The sequence below is a fragment of the Nyctereutes procyonoides genome, unplaced genomic scaffold (assembly GCF_905146905.1).
Source record: "Nyctereutes procyonoides isolate TBG_1078 unplaced genomic scaffold, NYPRO_anot_genome, whole genome shotgun sequence".
NCBI classification, from domain to species: Eukaryota; Metazoa; Chordata; class Mammalia; order Carnivora; family Canidae; genus Nyctereutes; species Nyctereutes procyonoides.
The window spans coordinates 8,264,381-8,288,951 of record NW_026575144.1 but is presented as its reverse complement, the minus strand read 5'-3'; the positions used below and the strand labels follow the sequence as shown (position 1 = coordinate 8,288,951).

The 24,571-nt window shown below is 36.5% G+C and overlaps 1 protein-coding gene across 5 annotated transcripts in view; it reads left to right on the top strand.

The window, feature by feature from the left end:
• The window catches only part of BICC1 (BicC family RNA binding protein 1), a 279,085-nt gene that overhangs the window by 87,452 nt on the left and 167,062 nt on the right, over positions 1-24,571 (top strand). For 4 of the 5 annotated variants that reach the window (XR_008662314.1, XM_055308892.1, XM_055308891.1 and 1 more), the window contains exon 2: positions 6,326-6,372. The exons of the other annotated variant lie outside the window; for it this stretch is intronic. Coding sequence is in view for 3 of the 4 variants with exons in the window: in XM_055308892.1 (XP_055164867.1) it covers positions 6,326-6,372 (47 nt within the window). In the remaining variant the exon portion in view is untranslated. The remainder of the gene's footprint in view (positions 1-6,325; positions 6,373-24,571) is intronic. 5 annotated transcript variants of the gene reach the window in all.

Genomic DNA, 24,571 nt, shown 5'->3' with positions numbered 1-24,571 from the left:
CAGGGAGCCTGATGTGGGGCTCTATCCTAGGACCCTGGGATGATGACCTCAGCTGAAGGAGACACTTAACTGACTGAACCACCTAAGCACTCCTGTCTGACAGTCTTCAGGTCAATTCCTGGTGTATTTAGATTGATTTGATAGTTATCTAGTTGTTTCTCTGGAATGAGGCAAGCCTAGGGACCGATCCCCACCACCATCTTCCTCCAGTCTCTCCTGAACATGGGGAATTTTAACTGCAAAACAACAAAAACATTATTTTAGGAAAAGCATTAAACTGAAGAAAACCATCCTCAAATTACCAATCACTATTTTAAGAAAAAAAAAATTTTGCCTGTTTTTCCTTGATTTTTCTCTATGGACTTTCTTTCTTTGTTTAAATTTTCAAAAGCAGGTGAGTTATATTTGTTCATTGTGGACTTTGAAAGCACACAAACTTTTAGAAAAGATGAGGTCTGAAAATCCTCATGCTTATTACTGTGATGTACAACGTACAGAAGCCGCTGTTCACTACTGATGTTTAAACCTGGGTGTTTTTCAGTTCACTAGAGTATTTAAATGACTTTGAGAATTGAAGAAACTTTAAAAATAGACAGTGTCTATCATTCATCAATTCTCAGAACTTTGAGATGTTAGATGTGATTCATGAACATAAAAAGGTCTCTGAGAGTATATAGTAACTGCATCTTCTACATCTTTTTGTGATTCCTCTTTCAGTGAAATTGGCACAATTGTTATGGAAGTTTGTTGAAGACAGCAATATACAGAATAAAATACCTTGCATAGCTCTTTTAGCATATTGATTAATTGATCTGATAAGTGAATGTTTTAAAATTTTAGTAAAGTATTTTTGCAGAGAATTAGGCTACCTAAATGGTCACATTTATCTTTAGGTGAACTTCACATACAGCAGCCTTCTTAGTTGCAAATGTGCTGCAGTTGGGTTATGTTAAGAAAAAGGGAAAATGCCTGTATCTTTATAGATTTGAAGAATTATTTCTCATTTATTTTTCTATTCGATATTCGATGTGTGTGTGTGTGTGTGTGTGTGTGTGTGTGTGTGTGTTGGCTCAGATTCCACAGGATTGTGGAAAAACCCCACTGCCTATCAAGGGAGTATTTAAAGATAGTCCATACTGTTTTTTAAATATGAATACATAATCCTTGTGTTTTTAGATCTGACTCCAGAAAGCATCAGTTGTTATAATGGAAAAGCATTTTAGAGTGAAAGGGATATTTAAACAAGTTTCCATATGCCCCACAAAGAATTTAAAATTGAGATTTTTTCCCCCTTTAATTCAGTAATTAACTAGATTTGCCTTATAGTTTGGGGGAATATAATAGTTTACACCTGTTTCAACTTTTGCTGTTTTTATTGGCTATGGCTTTTGCCATTCCATATTTCTTGTGAAGCAAAAATATCAAAATATGGTGAAGCATTGGAGAAATTACAATAAACATAAAAATGAATTGTTTAGCTTAAATTATGAAATGCTTTACCTGTGCAATCTTATGAAGCCATGTTTCAGTAATATTGAAGTAATTTATTCCTGCTGTTCTATGTCATGAAAATAAAGACAGTTGTGTTCATTGGTAAGAATAATCCAGGGTTTTTACAATCAAATGACTAAATTTTGTAACATCAGACAGAAGTAATGTTATAAAGACAGAAAAAGCCTGCAAAATTGTTGTGTGTGTGTTCATGTTACCGTGGAATAAAAAAAACGAGAGTCTATTGGTGTATAAGAATGTGAAGACTCAGTTGTAATTGTTATACCACAGAATATAGTCAGACTTCAAGGGTCAAGGAGGGCCTCAACATAAGGATGGCTTGGCTCATTTCACAGGCAACGTTTGCCCCTCCAACCATAATGAAAAGACAACCATTGAGTCAAGATGTTATCAACTCTCTCTCTCTCTTTTAATCCAACTCTTAGATGATCTTCTAGAAGCACCCTTTATTCTTCAGGTGTGACAGGAGCTGCCCAGCGGTCATGTTGGGTTAAGAGTGAAATGAGTAGCTTTTTAGCACATTGTTCTAAATGAGAATAGCTAAATTAAATTTCTAATAAGTTTAGTTTGGGTGGATTGTGACCATGAAAAGATCTTTGGGAAGTTGTCACTAAAATTAAATTTTGATTTTGGCTATCTTACTAGTGGTGGCTGTGAATATATAGGCCATGATTTTTAATTGAATAAGGTCAGAGCCTTGCCAATTTTGATTGATCACCATAGGACTTAAATATTCATGGAATGAAAGAGTGAACTTCTTTTTGTTTTCTGTATCTATAAAATGAACCTATTAAATACTTAAGTTTATATCGAGAAGTAAATATTCTGCAAACCTCCTCTGCACAATCTCTCATTTCTTCAGAGGAGTTTGGACTGTATTTGAGAATTGAGCTCTCAGATTTGAGCACAGAAGATCCCCCATTGGGATGGGGTGGCTTGGAGATACTTTGGGTGTTATGTTGTTCTCCCTTGATGTGGTGACTTCTGTGGCTTTGACAGCTTTGCTTGCGTGGGGTCAGTAGAAGTCCTGTAGGAGACCCAGCAACTTGGGAATGAGATAAGGAATAGTTATTATAAAGTGCCCATGACTTGGACCAACCATGGTTTTTTTTTTTAATTTTTTAATTTTTTATTTTTTTTTTATTACCTACCATGGTTTGTATCTGAGGCAGTGGTCTACATATCTGGTCAGCATCTTTTACTAGGGTACTTGGTGGGCTTGAGGAATGTACAGTACTTAGGATTTGAAGGAAAACCAGGCAGATTTGGAGCTTCTTATACATAAACACTTGGAATGAAAACAGCAAAAGAATTTCAGGATGAGTATTTTTGGTTTCAGTGAGCATCCCTGCCTCCTTTTCCCCTTGACCTCCTAAGGTTGCTAAAGTTGCATGTTTCTTTTAAATTTTAGATGTTTTTCTGAACATAGTTAATTGTAATTTGAGTCTGTGGAAAATCCCCCCCTTTTTTATTGATCCAGGGATTAAAAGGCCATTCTGTGAAGTCTGTTTAGCTGGACTTGGAATGAAGGGACATTTCAAGGTTGTGACATAATGAGTTTATCATGAGCCAAATAAGTGTCCTAAAGGAAATGTCTGTAATAAAATGTATTATGAAATTTAAAATGATGAATTCTAAGTTGTGAAGAAGTTCCCTGTAGGTGGAAGGGCTCTTGATAGGTCTGTCTTGCTTGATAGGCCTTTGAAAATATCTTTGATTCTAAAATTTCTTTTCAAAGTAGAGTTTCCTCAGCGTCACTAGAATTTTTTCAAATCTTTGTGCCATGCTCTGCAATTTTTATCTCCAGGCAGGGCCCCTTCAAACTATTTTTTGCTGTAGAGATACAGCCCAAGAAGTGGCTGAGTTGAAGTGCCTTCAAGGCACTTGATATTAGTTTTATGTCATTAGGTTTGGGCATTGTCCTTTTGTCTTGCCTAGGTGGCTGCTCTAGCTAGAATAATCCATATTTTCCAGTTTATTTAGAAAGTATGAGCTTTGTTTTATGGGTCAAACTTGCTATCTATCTATCTATCTATCTATCTATCTATCTATCTATCTATCTATCTAGTTAGTTAGCTAGTTACTTAGTTAGTTAGTAGTCTCCATGCCCAGCATGGAGCTCAATGTGCAGCCTGAAGTCATGACCCCAAGAGCAAGACCTGAACTGAGATTAAGAAATGTATGTTTAACTGACTGAGCCACCCAGGCACCTCTGCTTTTTGTTTTTTTTTTTTTAAGTTTTAATATTGACATATTTCCAAATTAGTGAAAACTCATAATTTGTAGAGTTAACTAACTACCAGGAACCTATTTGTGGGAATGTGTAATTCAAATGCTCACATGTCTTTGCTCAGTTTCTCTGCTAAGCTCATACTGTTGAAGGTATAGTATTTTTGCAGAAAGTAAAGTTAAAATGGTTTGGGATTATGTATTAATATGTTTTTTTGTGTGTTTTGTTTTTTGCTGTTGTAACAAAGTACAATTGTTTACAACAACATAAATTTATTCTGCAGTTTCAGAGTTCAAAAGTCTGAAATGGATTTCATTGGCATATATCCATGTGTTGGCAGGGCCATGCTCCCTCCAAAGGTCCCAGGGGAGAGTCCATTTCCTCGCCTTTCCCAGCTTTTAGAGGCCACTTATGTTCTTTCCTTGTGCCCCTCTTTGTCCATCTTCAAAGCCAGCAGTGTAGCATCTCTAATATCTTTCTCCTCTGACTTCTTTCTTTGTTCTATGTCTTGCTCTCCCTCTGCTTCTATTGTCACATTACCTTCTTGGATTCTGGCCTTCCTGCTACTCTCTTATAAGTACATTGGGCCTACCTGGGTAATTCAGGATTCTCTTCCTGTCTCAGGAATCTTAATAACACCTACCAAAAATCCCTTTTGCCACGTAAAGTATAGGTTCCAGGAATTAGGACATGAACATCTTTGAGGGGCTGTTGTTCAGCCTGCCATTAGAATTTAAATTTTTTGTTTCTTTTTAGCTCTTGTTTCATACATTTCCTCAGACCATTTTTGGGAATCACAGAAACATGTATTCTGTGTTCTGTTCTGGTTTTGGATGAAAATATGTTGATAAAAATACACGTTTTTATAAGATTGTAGAAGGTGTCTTATATTTAACTGTGAAATTAAAGTTGGTGAAAAAAATGAAATTTCAATACTTGCTATTTCTTTGAGGGCAGAGAGAATTTTAGTTTTGAGTCTTCTACCTAAAAGAATGACCTGCCACATTTCTTGGGTCATTAATAATTTTTTTAAATTGAGGTATAGTTGACACACAAGAGTCTTTAATAATTTTAATAAATGTCTTGGACACACACATGCATATATATGCATGTATATATAGTGTTCCTCGACTGTATTAACCAGTAGGTGTTTGGGGTACTATGGTTTTCCAGATTTCATTGTCTAGGAGTTCTTGCTCAGCTCATTTCCTTGTCTTGGTTGGGGGGTGGCTTCTCCAGTTAACCACTCATCACCTTGCACCTGAATTTGAGACCTGTTTGGTGTTTGCTTTCTTTCTTCTTTCTTTCTTTCTTTCTTTCTTTCTTTCTTTCTTTCTTTCTTTCTTTCTTTCTTTCTTTCTTTCTTTCTTTTCTTTCATTTTTTTAGAGCATGAGTTGAGAGTGGGCATCAGGAGGGAGGATGGGGGAGAGGGAGAGAGAGGATCTTAAGCAGGCTTCACACTCAGTGCAGAACCCGACACGGGGCTTGATCTCACGACTCTGATACCATGACCTGAGCCAGAATCTAGTACTTAACCAACTGAGCCCCCCAGGCGCCCCTGGTGTTTGCATGTGAAAGATGCAATTTGAGGCTCTTGGCAAGCAGTTTGCTATTGGCCATGTGTCCTCTCTCTCCTCTCAAATTGCTTCCTCTTCTCCACAAATTAAAAAGAAAGTTCATGGAGTTGTAAGATTTTTGAATGTAGAGACTTGGGTTTCTCCTATATTTTTTTTTAAATTTTTTTATTTATTTATTTATGATAGTCAGAGAGAGAGAGAGAGAGAGAGAGAGAGAGAGAGAGAAAGGCAGAGACATAGGCAGAGGGAGAAGCAGGTTCCATGCACCGGGAGCCTGACGTGGGATTCGATCCCGGGTCTCCAGGATCATGCCCTGGGCCAAAGGCAAGCGCCAAACCGCTGCGCCACCCAGGGATCCCAGTTTCTCCTATATTTATAGGCTGCCAATTAGATATAAAAACAGTTGTTCAAATGTAATGACCTTTTAATTAATCTGTGAAGTTTTATTTTTATCTGTGATCTTCACTATTACTATTTCATCCTCATGTTGTTTTGTCTCTCTCTTATGTGAATTAAGTGAATTAAAGTGGTATGATGCCAGCTGAAACCTAAGTAGATTATAGAGTCTGCAAAGCATAGAACAAATAGCTCAGAGTGTAGACTTTGTGGGATGAGCCACCAATTGAGAAGGCAACATCAATGCCTGGGATTGGTTGTAGATAGAGCACTGATTATATTGATAGTTGCACTTGTTCGTGTTGTTCCTTAATTATGAAAGGATGAGATTAGTTTCATCTATGTGTGAAAAGAGAGACCCGAGTCTTTCATACCAAAAAAAAAAAAAAAGTGTGAAATTATCTAAAGATGTATATTTGATTGGATTAGTGTTCCGTTTTTTTTAGTGACTTTGCATCAAAGATGAGGCCGTTCAGGCAGGCACCAAACTTTGGGAGAGCAAGAATGGCATCTTTCTTACTTTTTTATTCTCATACCTAATACTTGAGAGGTTTGAATACATAGGTTGAAAAAAGAAACTATTTTAAATATATACATTTTTATTTACAGCTGCTGCTGAAGGAAAAGGCAAAAGTGGGGAAGACTTTTTTCAGAAGGTAAGTTGCTTTGTACTCCTGTCTTGGTGATAATTAAGGAGAAATCAGCGTGTCTTAGTTGCTACACTGGAGGCCCCTGAAAAGCTCCCCTCCCATATGAAGGAGAAAAGGTTTTGATGAGATAGCTGGAAATGCTCAGGGCAAAGAAAGCGTGAGATACTGTTTGGGAGGTAAGCATTCTCAACTTCTGGCTCCTCCTGAGGAAACTGTAATGACATTTTTGCTTGGAGGCTGAATGCTGTCCTGATTAACTTCTTTCACTGCTCTCCCTGTTGCTTCTTTACTCATTTACATACCTGACCTGGACATGGAATGGAATTCCTTACAGTTTTCCTCATTTCCGGTAAGCATGACCATGGGTGGGAAAATATAATCAATGAAAGATGCACCTTTAGACCTGTTTGCTCATTGTTGGTGACTATGTTCAGTAGGGGTCCCTGACTGTCCTCTGAGAGATCTGAACTTCATTGGAGCCAGTCTGGTTAGTCATATATAGTAAAGGGAAAGAAGAGTGGACCTGATTGAAAAATGAGTATGAGAAGCTATGATTAGCAATTGATTATTTCTAGTCGGCTCTATTTTAAAATAAGTGTTTTGTATAAGGGAAGATGCCTATCCTTTCAAAAAAAAATGGACTCAAGTTCATGTTCTTCTTTATTTATTTGGATTTATTATATTTGTGTCTTTGTTGTTGGGAGCCAAAAAACATGTGTAACAACAAATAGACAGGTGTCCTGAAGTGAAATAAAGCAGCAGCTATAGATGAGGTTAAATAATGCCATGTGGGTCTTCAGCCTTTGGAAATCACCTGTGTGTAACCAGATATGGCGTTTACAGCCTCTTTATTTTCTTGCTCTGTGTGATCCACATTTTTTTCTTTTTTGTCAACTTCATCATTTTCTGCATTCTCTTCCAAGAATATGGAAGCAAATATTTTCAGCTGACATTTGTATTGCTGTTTAGTAATTCTGAAAGTATTTATTTACCACTTGCTATATTCTTCACACTAGAGAGACTAAACGGCATAGTCCTTGCCCTGAAGGAATTAGCCTGATGTCTGACAATATAGTCATAGAAATAGCAGGAGAGTCAGAGCCATGGAGGATTAAGCACTTGACTGGAGCTTTGGGAGGTAAGAAAGGACTTCTGGAGTACTTAAGATGAGTAGTAGTTAAGTGAAGAGGTAGGCTTGGGTGGGTTGGGAGAGTATTCTAGGCAAAGAAACAAACTATATGAAGGCTAAACAGGTTGGAAGAATTCCTGTGGCACTCACACTTCAGACATTTGATTTGCACACATGACATCTGAGGCATTCATAGTTCATGTTGAGGTGAACTTATGTGAAGTGCATTTTATGTGAAGTACCTTATTTGTATGGAGGGCCTTTCCTAAAGGTGCTTAAGTTTTAAAAGTTTAAAAATGCTATGCTGGCCAAGTAGAACATGTCAGACCACAGTTTTCCACCTCTCTTTAGGCTCATGCTGTTGAAGTTTCTGTACTATACCTGAAGCCCCTTACTTGGCATTACCTGGTAAATGGTTCATATCCCAACTTCTCATTACATGGGCATTTCAGAATCCCCTGCCTCTACCTAAGGCAGGCTTACCATGAAGGAAGAGAAGACAAATAGCAGAAATCACAGATCTGCCTTGGGTTGGCTGTGAAAGTACAGATAGATGTAATTCATGGGAGGATTTTATTTCATTGTTCTTTAACTTGTGGATAGATGTGAAAAGCAGATTGTTCAGCTTTGTGTGACACATTTGAAAAACTGAATCAAAACATGGTGTATGTGGTCTAAAGGACCTTCATTCTTAGAAGATTTGCTAATATTTATCGCTCTTTGTGGAGCCATATATACATTCCAACAGTTTAAATAGAAACACATGTGTGAATCCAGGAACATGTGTGTCTCCAACAAACCATGAGTTGGAATCATAGATTCCATTCTTGGTCACAGGTTAATTAAGTCCCTGAATAACTAAATAGGGGTAGTTTTTATTTATTAATTTTCTTCTTTAGTTTAGTAGAGTATCTTCCTGATAAGTGTCCATGCAGGATTTGGATAGTCACCCTGGAAAGAACCTGTGACTTAATAAAAAGCAAACATTCCAAATTCCAGAAGAGTAATTTTCAGTGTTTTGACCAGACGGGAGTAGACATTATGGTTCATCTACAGTAGAATGAAGTAATGGAGAAGTATTGAATTGTTCTCCAGGAACTTTCTTTTAGTTTCACACGTATTCCAGTTTCACATAATGACATTTTGGGAAGCATTTAAGAACAAGAAATAGGCCACAATGCTGATCATTAGCATCTATGAGAAAAATAAATTTCTTTTCTCAGAGTTAGGCAAATGTGAAGGCTCTTATATGCTTTTTTTTTTTTTTTTAATTTATTTGTTCAAGAGAGACAAAGAGAGAGAGGCAGAGGGAGAAGCAGACTCCCTGTGGGGAGCCTGATGCAGGACTTGATCCCAGGACCCCAGGATCACAATCTGAGCCAAAGGCAGATACTCAGTCACTGAGCCACCCAGGTGCCCCTTATATGCTTATTATTAGAATATGTTTTGGTTTTGACTCTAGGTATCACAAAAACTAAAACTTCTCTTGAGTTGACTTTAAAATTAAAATTTGACCACCTTTGTTGTTTTATAACATTTAAGTCTGGAAGGATACCTTCCCAGCTTCATACTGGCTTTCTCTAGAGAGGAGATTGGAGGAGTGTGAGACATATGTGTTACTTTGTTTTTTGTACCATTAAAATGTATATAAAATCATAATAATATGATTATACTGAATTTAATTATTTTCATGAAAAATTAGAAGATAAATTTAAAAATCCTTATGAATAAAAAAATCTTTAAGAATTAGATTTGGTAGATTCCCGCAAAGGGTTTTATTTATTTATTTTTAAAGATTTTATTTATTTATTCATAGAGACAGAGAGAGAGATAGAGGCAGAGACACAGGCAGAGGAAGAAGCAGGCATCATACAGAGAGCCTGACGTGGGACTCGATCCAGGGTCTCCAGGATCACGCCCTGGGCTGCAGGCAGTGCTAAACCGCTGCACCACCAGGGCTGCCCCCGCAAAAGGTTTTAAATTGTAATTTAACAACTACTAAGGTCATCAAATATATTGTTTCAGATTTCGAGCTGTAATAGTAGTTGCTTAGTTTACGCTTAAACTTCTCCTGTAGAATCACATTTCTTGTTTCAGAGATTTATCTGGTTTTCTGCATACTGTGTTATTCAATGTATTTGAAATGTTTTTTTTCCCCTGGTACCCTATTAGACTATTAGACCAAAGGCTAACCTGTTCTAGCAAAGAAACCCAATGATTTAGTGGCTTAAAAAAGTTATTTCTTTTACTTTCTTGTAACAGATAAGGAGAATATTCCCCCTTGATGGGTGGCTCTGTCCCGTGCTGTCAGTTAAAGACCCAGATTTCTTCTAAGAAGTAGCTGTGCTACTTTACTTCATGTGGGTGAGCACATGTCCAAATGTGAACTGGTAAGAAAAAGGAAGAGTATGGAGGAAGTATGCCCCAGTCTTAAGGTCCAGGCCTGGATGTGGCATATGTCACTTCTCATATTCCATTGGAGAAAAATTAGTTATGTAGCCTTACCTGTCATCATGGGTGGAGGTAGAAGGAGCATATGGAAGGAGGATTGATTTTGCAAGCATTGTCTACCAAAAGATGGATAGTTATGAAAAATGTATGTGGTCGGAGTATAAGGTCTTCCTGTGGTATGCTTTGAAACCTTTTATGTTAGTTTGTTAGGGCTACTAAACACTGTACCACGAACTGGGTGGCAACAGAAATTGGCTACCTTTCAGTTCTGGAGATAGGAGTCCAAGAGCAAGGTAGCAACAGGGTTGGTTCCTTCTGAGCTGTGAGGGAGAATCTGTTCCATTCCTCTCTGAGTTTTTGGTGATTTGCTTACCATCTTTGGTGTTCCTTGGCTTGTAGAAGCGTCTTCCCCAACTCTGCCTTTGTCTTCACAGGCATCCTCCTTGTGTGTGTGTGTCTCTCCAAATTTTCTCTTTTTATAAGGACATTGGTCATACTGATTAGGGCTCACTCCAGTGATCTCAGCTTACTAATTACATCAGCAATGACCCTATTTCCAAATAAGGTCGCATTCTGAGGTACTGGGAATTAGTATTTCAACATAGGAATTTTTTTTGTGGGACAGAATTCAACCTATAAACACTTCTAAATGGGGGAAATCATTCTGTAGAAAAATTTACTATAATTAGAAAAATTTCCTAAAACTGTAAACTGTATTTATCATGTATTAATGTATACATTTTAACTGCCTAGTGATTTATACTAAATTTGTTTTTTTTCCTTATTATGAGTCATTTCTAAATTGTCTAGAACAAATATATAAGTAACAGAAGAAAGGGAAAAAAATGTAATCTGTCATCCCATCTTTGAAGGAGAACTATTTATATACCCTTCACATTTTTTTCTGTGTATATTAAAAATGCATGTAGAGTGCTTTTAAAAAATATTCTCTGATTGGCTGATGGAATTATAAATCAGACTGTTTGCATTGGATACATTCCAAGTGTTTTTATGCTTTGCAAGATCTCCAGTAGTTGTACTTTTTATTCTTTGGCTCTAAATACTCACAAAAGGGAGGGAATGTATACAACTTTATCAGTATTCTCTGTAGTTCGTTGTCCACCTCTTATGGCAACTTTAATTGAAACACATGGAAATGATCTGCCAGGAGTTTTACAGTTCTTTGGGCAGTTGTTCATGGCTTACTCACTGTCTGTCCTGTTTCCTTTTAATCAGTTCTTCCCCCCCCCCCTTTTTTTCTTGTGAAATGGCCAGCTTGGAGGGAAAATGTGTTCCAGTATATTAGGTGGGGATGAGTATAGGGATTGTGCTACAAGTGTGACTCATCAAAGCACAGTGCTTTATTTAGGAATCCTGAATCCCAGTGGTTGAAGAAGACAAAATCCAGTCAACATCATAATTGACGAAAGCCAGGTTTTCCATTGCATCAGGTTATATACATTATTTCTCCCCAAAGTACACATCACACATTTTTAATATAGGGACATTTTATAGTCTTAAAATGTGTCAGTTTGGAAAACTGATCCATAAACTATGGATTTCCATGAAAGCTAACAGTAAGACTAACATAAATAAGATACTGTTTGGTGACTTATGTGGCATATTTTTAGTACCCTCAAACCCATCCTTTTAAGGCAAACAGATTACTTTTGTCATTTTAAGCCTGGAGTGTAGCAAGTGTTGTCTTCTGGGGAAAGTTGTGGATAGAGTATTTGTTTCCCTCTGTACCACAGAATGAGTGTTTCAGGTGATCTTAGATGAGGACTTCTTTAATCTTTTTACAGGGCAAGTGCTAAGGCAGAAATTATAAAATTGCTTCTAATTTTTCCACTTTCATTATTTGTATGTGTGGAATAGATCATAGTCCTCTGGTAATAGAGATAAGTTTTGGTTTAATTATTTAAAAATGAATTCAATTAACTATAGCCCATGATACAGTTTCTCTAACACTGAGAATTTATGTTTAGACATTTTATATTCTATTTAAATAAAATTAGGATATTTTAAAGTTTTGATCTTTGTTTCAATAAGTAATGTATTCACATGGTTCACAATTCAAACATTATAAAAACGTGTACATAAAGTGAAGAGTATTTGGTGTCACAGTACTGAAGATGTGTGGAGAAGGCTATGCAGATTATAGTGTTGATTTAATCTTATGCAAGAATAATCACCAATGGGTGTCTCCACTAACGGTCAGTTAAGTCTTGAAGCTAACATTCAGAGATGCTGACTTTTTATTCCTGATTATAACAGTATGGCCCTGAAAGTAAGTTTCAGTGAGAAACTTTGTCCTCATGGTTCTTTCCTATTCCTGGCTAAATAGGGATAACTGACCATATATAAGACTTAGAAAACTAGAACAACCCCCTGAAATAGGTTGTCTGGTCATGTTTTTGAAAGTTGTTAAAGGTAAGAATTGATCTTATTTTTTTTTAATAGAGATTTATTTATCTATTTGAGTGAGTGAGGGAAAGAAAGAGTATGGGGGAGGGGTGGAAGGAGAAGGAGAGACTCCTCAAGCAGACTCACTGCTGAGTGCAGAGGCAGACTTAGGGCTCCATACCAGGACTCTGAGGTTATGACCTGAGCTGAAATCAAGAGTCAGACACAACTGACTGAGCCATCCATGCACCCCGTGATCCGGTTTTTATGCCTTATAATTTGTTCTTTATTATCTGACAGATAAGGGTGAATGAGAAAAGATAAGAAAAAGGCCATCTAAGTAACATGTTCATCATTCTTCTAGTCTTCTAAGTTCTGTTTTGATATTTTATCTGACATGAGAAGCCTAGGTTTTAGGCCCATGTTTGTAGTGTGCTGTATAAATACATGTAGAGTTCTATCATCATGTTATATTTTGGCTCTATTTCTGGCAGCCATTTCACACAATTACTTTATGAAAATCCATTTTGTCTTTTATTCCTCTCTCTGCAACCATGGAGTAGGGGATGTCATTAAGATTCCTGTAAAATATATGTTGATGGTAGTCAACAATACCCTAATTACTACTATGATTTTTTAAAGTAAGTAATAATAATTTCAAGTCAGTATCGGGTGAAGTTTAGTTTTTTTCCAGTTAAAATATTCTTTCTTCTTGAAACCAAACTCAAAGCATTGGGTCATGTGGAAAATCAAATGGAATTTGATTTGAAATAGGTTTTTAAAGAAGGGTCACTAAGTAGGACTCTGGATTAGTGGCATGCAGTATACCTGGGATAGAATGACACTTGAAAGGTCCATTTAAGTGATTTATTGATCTGAGTTTAAAAAGGCTTTTATATTATATTGTAAAATGTTCTAACTGAATGGATTAAAGTGTTTAATTCCTATAATTGTCAGCATTTCTCTTAATTGAAAAATATTGAGATACAAACTGCTTTATTTATGGGTGATATTAAGATTTCAGAACAATTTTCACATTACACAGGTAAACAAGAATTACATTAATAAACTGATAACATGGGATCCCTGGGTGGTTCAGTGATTGAGCATCTGCCTTCAGATCAATGTGTGATTCCAGGATTGAGCCTGCATAGGGCTCCCTGCAGGGAGCCTGCTTCTCCCTCTGCCTGTGTTTCTCTCTGCCTCTCTCTCTGTGTCTCACATGAATAAATAAATAAAAATCTTAAAAAAAAATAAACTGACAGCCTGTGAATATAAATGTATTTGTGGTGGTTAGAAGCAATTTCTCAAGATAGTGACATTAATTATTTCTGAAGAAGGATTAAGTTTGATTAGTTCTAAAAAAAAGTTTGATTAGTTCTTTGTTTTTTTTTTAAAGATTTTATTTATTTATTCACGAGAGACAGAGAAGACAGAGACATAGGCAGAGGGAGAAGCAGAATGCCCACAGGGAGCCCATGTGGGACTCGATCCCAGAACTCCAGGATCATGCTCTGAGCCAAAGGCAGACGCTCAACCACTGAGCCACCCAGACGTCCCAGGTTTGATTAGTTCTAGTCACAGGGGCCTTGCATTTGCTTTGGTAGTCTGTATATGTATGTATATTTAATTATGTCCTTTGATTGTCATATGATTTAAATTATTTTTAAATCTAAGACAAATTCAGGCTTGTATATACATAGGACGCCATCAGATGTGTCTGAAAATCATTGTAAAAGGATATTCATTGTGGTAATATGTATAATAATTAAAATTAAATTAAAAGTAACCTAATTGCTTAATTTAATGCTTGAAATATGCTATCTCCAAACTTTATATTCTTAGGTAGGCATTAAAAATAATACTTTTTTGGTAAATATTTAATGACTTGAGAGAATGATTATCATATAAATGCAAAAATCAGGACAAAAGGTATATAAACAGCTTGATTCAAATTTTCTTGCCATATATTTATGCCTTGAAAAATGATTGGGGTTGGAATTATGACAAATGATAACAGTGATTGTCTTGGAAGTGAGATTATTCTTTCATTTGTATTCTTTCTCTATACTTTCCTATAGTGGGTATCTAAAACTTATAAAACCAAGATTAACAACCACTACCACCTCATGGAGAAAAGCAGGTCATCATGGTTAATAGTTTGAGGTTGCTCATGTATGCATAAATTGTTGTCAGTTTATAGCATATACAATATTTTGTTGAAAGGAGTCTGAGAGGTCTTAGTGCTAATTTTTTAGAAAGGTTCTCCCCATTTGCCCTTGTTTTGCCATTTTGAGGTGTAACAATTTTTGAAGATGGTTTTTACAACATTCCATGTCTTCTTCACACTAAAGTTACTTAGTTTCTGATTTATCGTATGACTTAATTTTCAGACCTCTCAAACAATTCTATTCACTTTCAGGAGCAGGGTCAGTGTCCCATCTTATATCCGGCAACAAAATCTGGGTACAGTATTTTGTCTGTACAATTATAGTGAGGCCATAATATCTGTGATATTGATGTGATTCAAAAGTAGATAAAGATTTCATATCTGTCAGATACTGTGTGCATTGATACAGACATGTAGAATTGATATTTCTTGCCATTCTTCACCCAACTGAAGAAGGAAGGCTAGCCCTGATTCATTGCTAGGTACATGACATAAAATGGTGATACTTGATTTCAGACTGGCAGGTCACACTCACTTAGATACAGTTCATATGCTCTGTCTCTCACTCTAAGCCCTCCACCTCACATTTGGCTTGGAGACGACGTGGCCATTATTGCAACCAGCATAGCAAAGCATAGAAAGCATGTCTCTGAAAGATCTTACCTGGCTCTGTGACTCATTAGTCAAAATTCCTGTGTGATTCTCTTTCTTTATTATGGATTCCATAAAGTTATCCTATAGGGTAAAAGACTGAGCCGAAGGATTATAGTCCATAAAATGATGGGGTCAGTCTAGTGCCATTTAGTGTGACTCAAGTGAATACTGTGATATTTAGTAAAGAGTTTAAGCTTTATTGATTTAAAATAGGTCCACAGAAGAATTAGTACATTTTAAAGTTGGATATGGTGATATTTTTCTCTTCTAGACAGTGCTCTGAATAGTCTTGGGTTGAATTTTTTCAAGATCAGACAGCTAGCTGGTGGCCACCGACTTGAAGAGTACTTTTCTATGACAATATTTGACTCTTTTTTTTACTGTTAATAAAACATAAGTGATTTTCCTTAAATCATCAATTATCATCCCCTCTTGGGTGGTCTGTGCTTCTTTAGTTAAGAGGATGTCTATCTTTTTTTTTTTTTTTCCCAAACTGTATCCAGCTTTATTAAAGATACTTTTCATAAACAATCATGGTATTTCAGGCAGGACATGGGCAGACAGTCGTTAACAGTATACAGCAACTTTCAAACTCCCTTCTTCAATGGACTACCAAAATCAGAAAGCCACTATAAAACCCAAAGAAGTCTTCATGTAATGCTCTGAACAGGGAAAGGTTTAGAGTGAGGGTTGACAGTTCACATTTAGCATGTTATTTAACAACTTTTCACAAGCCGACCCTGACTTTCAGGAAGTGAAATGAAAATGTCAGAATTATCAATCTGAAGATCCACAAGCTAAAAAGGAATTCTTTTGAGGGACACCATCTGATTGGTGGCACTGTAAAGTCCAGATTGCCTGACATACTGGGAACCATTTCATGGGGTCAGGTTCCAATAGGTCTCTGGGTTTAAGGAAGTCAAGTCTATGTTGAAGGCAGAGAGGGAGAAGAGGACATAAAAAAAATGAATTTTAGTTTTTCCATGCCACCAAGGTGGCTCATGTGTGTCAACATCAAGGAATCCCTCCTAAATTTTATATATATATATATATATACATATATATATATGTGTGTGTGTATATATATATATATAGCAACAATACCACAGTGTGTTTAAAACATGAAAAAAACACTATACTAGTGTATGATGAACACTTTTTATATATATATATATATATATATATATATATATATATATATATATACATTGTATGTGAATAGTATTCATATTCAGGGTGTGTTTCTTTTTGCTAGTCAGTTGCCAGCATTATTCAAGGAATAGTAAGGTCATTGCTATTAATATCCTAGGTGGAAAAAGCTGGTGCCGTCCTTATTTTCCAAAAAGATTTTGTTGTGGGATTTCCTTCTTCTTTTTGGCCGTTGACATTAATGTTGTTTTAGTCAATATTATACCTTTTGTGGGAAGTTTGTAGTCAGCCAACATGCAGAGGGATTAGTACAGCATGAAACATTTTCTGTTTTTCTTAATTGTGGTTAAGGAGAACTCTTTGTTACTCTATGCCTCTTTATGTAACATGATCCTTGAATTAAGTTATTAAATATTCTGAATGTTATTCTCTTATTTTGTACATTTAACAATTGTGGCTTGTCGCAAACTAGTTCTTTTGCAGTTTTTTTTTTTTTTAATTTCTTTGGGCATAAATTCCTTCTTGAAAGAGTTGCCATTTGACACTTTAAGTGATGAAAAAATAGATATTATTACCTTTCTTTTTTCTTTCCTTTGGTGAAATCAAAATGCTAGGAGAAGTGTGTAAGTATGTGTTTCCTTCCTTAGCATTTACTGCTTTTAGTACTGTGGTCACCCTAGATTATCAGTCATTCAGATTTTCTGCTTTTTAATGGTTAAAGTGATGATAGGTGAGGAATGAAGGAATTTAGCCAGAGATGAAACTAACTACTGGCAAATATATAGAAGCTTCTGTATTTCTTTCTTAGTTTTTTCTTGTGTTCACCATCAGTTACTTTTTTGAGAGAATAAAACCACCCCAGCTTCAATTCCCATGTGCCTGTTTACTTTGGAGTTACCAGGAAACCTTAATCCCCTGTGAATGAGCAAACTTTTAACTTAGTTTGAAGTTGTTTTCTTAAATCGACTTCTTGTTAATTTTCCTGTGGGATCTTTGAAAACAATGGTCATCAGTCAATAGGAGGTGCTGTTTGAGGAGCTCTGTGGCATGTTCCCTAGGTTTGCAGGTTTGGAGAGCCTGTTTTCCTTGTCATTCATTCATTCATTCATTCATTCACTCATTTTAAAAGATTTTATTTATTTATTCATGAGAGACACACAGAGAAGAGAGGCAGAGACACAGGCAGAGGGAGAAGCAGGCTCCACGCAGGGAACCTGACGTGGGACTCAGTTCTGGGTCTCTAGGATCACACCCTGGGCCGAAGGTGGTGCTAAACCGCTGAGCCACTCAGGCTGCCCTTTCTTGTCTTTTAGCTAGTACCTTGAGAGGGAGGTATTCACAAAATCGAGAACATAGTATATTTCAGTACTTAATTGGAACATGGATATGTATTTCCTCTCATTTGAGTATCCCTCATATATACTTTAGTATCCCTCTCATATATTAAAAATATGATGAGACCTCATAATCTGTGAATCTAAAAACTCCAGTTTCTTCTAGGGTCCATGGGACTGTTAAAGAAGAAATAATTTCTACTTTCAAAGAGTTTTCAAGCAAAGGGAGAAAATGCTTATAGAAGGGGCTAGGGTAAATGATTATGTATTGGCTTTACAATAGGATGCCCCTCATGAGATACTTACTCTCCTCCCTGGGAGCTAGACACTGTCCAGATACACGACTGTAGAGGGAAAAGGTGGCTATGTGGCCTCTGTCCTCAAGAAGGTCACACTCTAGAGTAGAAAGTGAGTAGGGATATGAGGGGTATATGAAATGAGTATGATTACCATGTTGGGTAAGATTAGGTAAGATTTTATGGAAGAGTTTCTGGCAAAGAGCAGGGATTAGATTAGATTAAGATGTCTCCCAATCTGTGATTTCATGACTAGTACCTTAAGGCAAAGTGGAATGGCATTCCTTGCAAAAAGAACCAACTAAGTGCCTTTGCAAAGGTAAAACAAGGGATGGGGAGACTGTTTCTCTCTCATAATGGTTTAGAAAACAAATGAGTTGAAAGTGATATATATCATATTTTTATCTAAGTTAATTATGTACAGATTCAAGTGAAAAGTTGAGAGAATGAGTAGGATTTGAAATACAGATTAAATTTAGGAGATCCTGTTGTCTGTATTTATTATCTCCTGAAAGATGATGAATTTTAAGAAGCTAACCATACATTTTGCAGTATAATTTGTTTTGCAGCCTTTGACCTCTTTGTAAGTGCTAGGTTTAGGGATGTATTATTACTTTCTTCTTACCACTACTTTACTTGGATGATAAATGCATTCTCCTATACTTTGAAACATGGGTTTTCAACCGCTATAATGCCTTCATTGCATTTTGTATGATTTCCAAGTTTGGAATGATGGCTATAAAGTAAATAGCATTGTTTTAGGAAGTCCTGAACCTTCCATGGTGTATATTTTTTAAAAACGTCTTTTTCAGAAAGACAGTTGAAAGTTTTGTCTTTACAGTTTACTTCTAGCTGTGTTTTATGGAAATCAGACTAAAACTTCTGAGACCAATGGTTCAAATTTGGCAAATAATAGAAAATTTGGTTCTATTTGTATAAAATTAAAGATACCCTTAAATAAATCTTTGGCTACCAATTTAGCATACTGTAGTACTTGTGTGAAATCACCAGTATAATGAGTACAGAGAAGAGAAAGCCAAGAATATTTGAGATCTAGTATCATATATACAATAAATATAGGCAATTCTCAGTTTTTCAGGGACAGATATTCTAGCTGAATTAACTGTAGTTCATATAGCCATTCTCCTTTCCCAAACACTACAATTAACCATTTCATTATTGGTAAAATCTTAATCCACAGCAGTGTTCTTAAGTGTCCTTGGTGTGGTGTGTCTTTTCCTAAGGACCTTTTAAAAACAACTGATGCTGAAACTTAGAGATTCTGATCTAATTGTTCTGGAATTGAAGCTAGGGCATTAGTAATGTATTGTATATTTCTTTATTGGAGTTTGATTTGCCAACATATAGTATAACACCCAGTGTTCATCCCGTCAAGTGCCCCCCTCAGTGCCTGTCACTCAGTCACCCAGTAATATATTTTAAAGCAGCCCATAACTTCAGTTAAGTAGCCAAAGCTGGGAACCACTGATGTGGAGAATGAGCAAGGGCTAACAAATTTTAAGTTCATGTTAGTCTCTAATGCTGATAAAAGGGAACAAATTGTGTATATTTTGCATGTGTTTGTGTCAGTTGCTAATGGATTTCAATTTCTGTCTCATTCTCTTAGAACTAAATGTTCATGGTATTAGTTCGAAAGGGGTGTACTATGAAGCACTAGTTCTGCATTATGTTAATAAATACCACATATTTAAAAGTTCCATGATTAGGTAAGTTTGAGGAATACTGTCATATACAGTGAAAAAGATTCTTTCCTTCAAACTGCTTGCGGACTGTCATGTGGTAGTTATTTGCATTTCATGAATTTGCTAGGAAAATTTGTAATATGCAGCACTTCACAATATCATTTGATGAAAAAAAACCTTTTTTGGTGAAAAACTAGTCTACAGAATTTAACAATGTATCATTTGGAAATCCCCTCCCCCTCTCTTTTAAAACAACCACCACCACCATCACCAAGATTTGTGTTGGGGCTGGATGTGTTGGTTGTTATACAAAGGAGGCTTTTAAAAAAATATTTTTCCTCAGTGAGCCTCATGATAGGAATGAGAGTGTAAATCATTTCAGAGTATATGATTCTTTCCTAAAATACAACTATTATCATTTTATATCTGTGCTCTGAATTTCTTTAACATTTCTTCATTGCCGGGATCCCTGGGTGGCGCAGCGGTTTAGCGCCTGCCTTTGGCCCAGGGCGCGATCCTGGAGACCCGGGATCGAATCCCACGTCAGGCTCCCGGTGCATGGATCCTGCTTCTCCCTCTGCCTGTGTCTCTGCCTCTCTCTCTCTCTCTGTGTGACTATCATAAATAAATAAAAAAATTTAAAAAGAACTTTAAAAAAAAACATTTCTTCATTGCCTCCAAGATAAAATTAAATTTTTTATCTTTGGCTTTGAATGTTAATTGCATTGGTTCCTTCTTGCTTATTTGTCTCCCATTGCTCCTCAAACCATTCCCTAGGCATCAGTCAGTGGCAACCCTAAGCCATGATCATTCTTAACTCTAATGGCTGTGGATAAAAAGATCTACCCACCTAGAAAGTAATTTTCTTATCTTGATCTCTGATCGTTTCAGTTATATAGCTAAAAGCCTCACCATTTTGTGGCATATTCTGGACTATCCCATCCCACATTGACAGTTTTCATTTGTTTATGCATTGCATCTACTTTGGATTTTATTAAAAACTTAATTTGCTTACCTTGTTGTTCTGTACTTTTGAGTTAATATGCTAATGGTCCAACTAGTTTCTGAACTCTCACAACTAGTATTTTTGGGCCTCACATATTGCTCTGTGTGCATGGTTGGGACTAAGTAACTTCTTAGAATCATGATATTGTAGGATTGAAAGGGACCATAGAGATTTCCTAGTTTAGCATACAAATGCAGAAAGTTCTAGAGAATTTTTAAGGGATTTGTTCAAGTCCTGTAACTATCTACTTGTTGAAGCTGGGGAGGAAACTCAATTCACCATTTTTCTTTCCTTTTTCCTTTTTTAAAAAAAATTACACTGACAGTTCACATGTTTTAAAAATATTTATGCTCTTTCAGGAAAAGTAAAAATCTCATCTTTGTTGTTAGTGGAAAAAACACAGTAAATTAAATATTGTTACCTAAAACAGATCAAAGCAATAAGAGATAAAGCTGTCTTATTCCTCACCCTGCCAACACACACAAAAAAGATGCTTTGGAGGTTCTTAGGGAGCACTTGTCTGATATGGGAAGCTAGGTCTTTAAAACTTTGATTTTTCCAGAGGTGATTATAATGTGTATGTCTTCATACTGTTTCCTCTTTATCCCTTCTTCTTTCCCCTGATTCAATGCCATGCCCTTATTTTGAAGCTAACCAGCAAATGAAACAAGTAAGAGATGTCAGTACTAGAACACTAAGCCAGGAGCCATGAGAATTGTTGAATCCCAGCCCATTAACCAACTGTGAAACCTTGGGCAAGTCATTTGTCATTTGAGACTCCATTCTTCTATTTGTAAAATGAGGATAATTCCACATAGATTTGATGTTGAAATCAGTTGATATTGAAGAGATTCGGATCAGTTGAAATTGAAAAGCTTTGATCAAAGGTTGAGAGGTTATTTGATTCTTCAGAGAGACTCTCCCAAGTCAGGGCTTATGGGAAGTCTGCAGGGCCTTATGGTTTTAGGATAGGACTTCATGTTTTTCATTGTTTGGAAAAAGCACAAACAGTTCTATAATATTGTTGGCAACTCTTCCTAGTTTAGAATTGAATGACCGTAATATTTATTTGAGGAGTCTACTTTATGGATTCTTATGTTGAGAAAAGATTCCATTTGTTATTTATTATTGAAACATGTTTATATTTTTTGCATTTTATAGTAAAATGTTTTCTTTAGTGGAGTTTTTTTTCTCTAATTTTTTCTTGAGGTGGTGTTGATGGTGTTAAGTTCTCATGCAATAGGATAGTTCATCACTATTAGAAATACTGTTAATCTTTTGTTATGAAGTGGAAAATTGTCAGGGAATGATAGGTTGTGGCTGGATGAGATTTGCTATCAATAAAGAATTATTAGGGGCAGCCCGGGTGGTTCAGTGGTTTAGCGCCGCCTTCAGCCCAGGGCCTGATCCTGGAGACCCGGGATCGAGTCCCACATCAGGTTCCCTGCATAGGGCCTGCTTCTCCCTCTGCCTGTGTCTCTGCCTCCTCTCTCTGTTTTTCATGAATAAATAAATAAAATATTTAAAGAAAAATAAAGAATTATCAGGGCATGCTGAACTTTCATTTTGGATGCAAAAATATTTTAGTTTTACTTGGCAGACGAGGATAAAAAGAAAATCAAGCAACTTCTTGATTCAGGAGCAACCAGTTCTCTCTGTGGTTCAAGGAATATTTCATGTCTCAGCCACAAGAATCTCTCATTTTGGTTATGATGTACATTGTCTTCCCTCTGCACTCGGGCTTTGCTTCCAGCTGTGGCTTCAGAGCCCTTTGCTCTGAGGCATGAGAGCCTTTTGAAGACTACTTATGAACCTCTCTTTCTACAGCCCTTTTGGCCTGCTGGGATGGGTAATGGGAGCCATGCACCATTATTGGTGTGAAAGCTTTTAGTGAATATGGAATGCAGGGCACTCTTTAGTCTACAGCAACATAAGACAGCAGATTCTGTTAGTTGCTGACTGTGAGTAGTGGTACTTTTTGGGGATCAATATAGGTGTGGATGTGGTAACTGACAATTAAATTAGTTACAGGTACAATGGGCCATATGGGGGTCAGGTAACAGCGTTGGGGTGCTGGGGAAGCCACTTAAATAGAGCCTGTGAAGTGAGGACCTGGGAACTTTGGGGGAGGTATGAGACAAGACAGGAAGATAAAGGGATGTATGTGAGGAAATAGGAATGACTATTTCTTTTTAATTTTTATTTTTTAATTAATTTGTTTTCTAATTGAAATATAGTTGACACAATGTTGCATTAGTTTTAGGTGGACAACAAAGTGATCCAACAAATCTATATGTTCTACTGTGCAAGTGTAGCTACCATCTGTCCCCATACAGTGCCTTTACAACACCATTGACTATATTCCCATCTGTTCTGGGGAAAAATGTTGACTCAAAGTCAAGATGCATATGTACGTAGAGTGCTCAGGAGAGAATTCAGGGCTGGAAATAGTGACTTACTAGGAATCCCTTGCATTTTAGAAATAGTGAGGTGGTTCATGTAAAATTGCCTATAAGGAGTTTTTTTTTTTTTATTCATTTCCGTAACATTACAGAAAATAACAGTTGTGTTTTATGGTAAGTAATTATGGCAAGTTTTCCTTAAAGACCATTTGAAAAAATGCTTAGAAAATATCCAGTAGGGAATGTGGGTCTGAATTTGGAATAACTCAGGCTACAGTTAAAGAAGAACAATTGATTTATTGGGCTCTTGCCTTCTTTGATTTCTTCTTGTCTCTGCCTCCTCTTCTCCAACTCTCCTGCCCATTTTCTTTTTTATCTCAGAGCTTCCAAAATATAGAACAGTGTCTCACTGCCACATATGCATCAACCACTCAGAGTTCTTAGACTTGAAAATTCCTTCCTCCAAGAGCCATGCGTGTCACATCAGCCTCCTCAGTGGTTTTGTGGCATTGGTGGTAATGAGTAAGGAGGCCCAAGACTCATGTACCTGTTTACTAACAGCTAGTTGTTGTAAAAAGAGCACTGGATGAAGAGAAAGAAGAGGGCAATAATCTCAGTACCATATATATTTTCTAGGTCTCTGGTTCCCTATTCATTAAGCGATGGCCAGAACTATCCAGTCTCTAAAGCTCTGATACTGTTTTTTTTAGTGCATGGAAGTAAGATCCATATCCATATTGTAAGTGCTCCCAATAAATCAAAGTAGGGTTCAAGTAGCAGCTCACAGAGCCTATTTGTTCTTCATGTGAGGTTTATGTAGCACTCTTAGTTTTGCCAAGGCTTTTATTTTCCTAAACTTCCCAGTAGGATAGGGCAGCAGGAAGGCCTTCGACTCTCAAAGCAATTTTGATGAGCAAGCCCACTGTTGAAATTAATCCAGGTTAATCATCCTGGAAACCATGGAGGTAATGAGAAATGGGGTCAAGTACAAAAAGGAATTCAAGATTTGCCCTTAGCCTCACAATTAGCTCTTGTTAACTAAATTTTAGACAGAAATAGTAATTTCTCATTAAACATAAAACATTATTGTGTATTTCACTTTCTAGTGGAGGCAATACATAGTAAGTTAAGCAATATAAGTGTTTCAGAAAGGATTGTGTGAGAAAAAAAAAATCCATAGTAGAGTTTTCATTGTAAGCTCCTGTGATATGGCCTTTTTGTTCAGTGACTACATTCCTTGCAGATTTTGTTTACTATTTGAGTGCTGAAAAGTGTTGTTTTTGTAGAAGGAATCGTTATTGTAAAGTGTTTGTACTAAAATGTTTACCTGTAACAGGTCGGGCTATCATGAAATACAATATCTAGTCTTTCTTCATATTGAAGAAAGCTATATTGTGGCTTCTTTATATGTAAAATTTTAAAGTGTTTTACGTCATTAGATTCTAAAGAAATTATAGCCTACCCTTCTCTCCTTTCTCTGAGTTCTTAAATCCCAGAGACCAGAA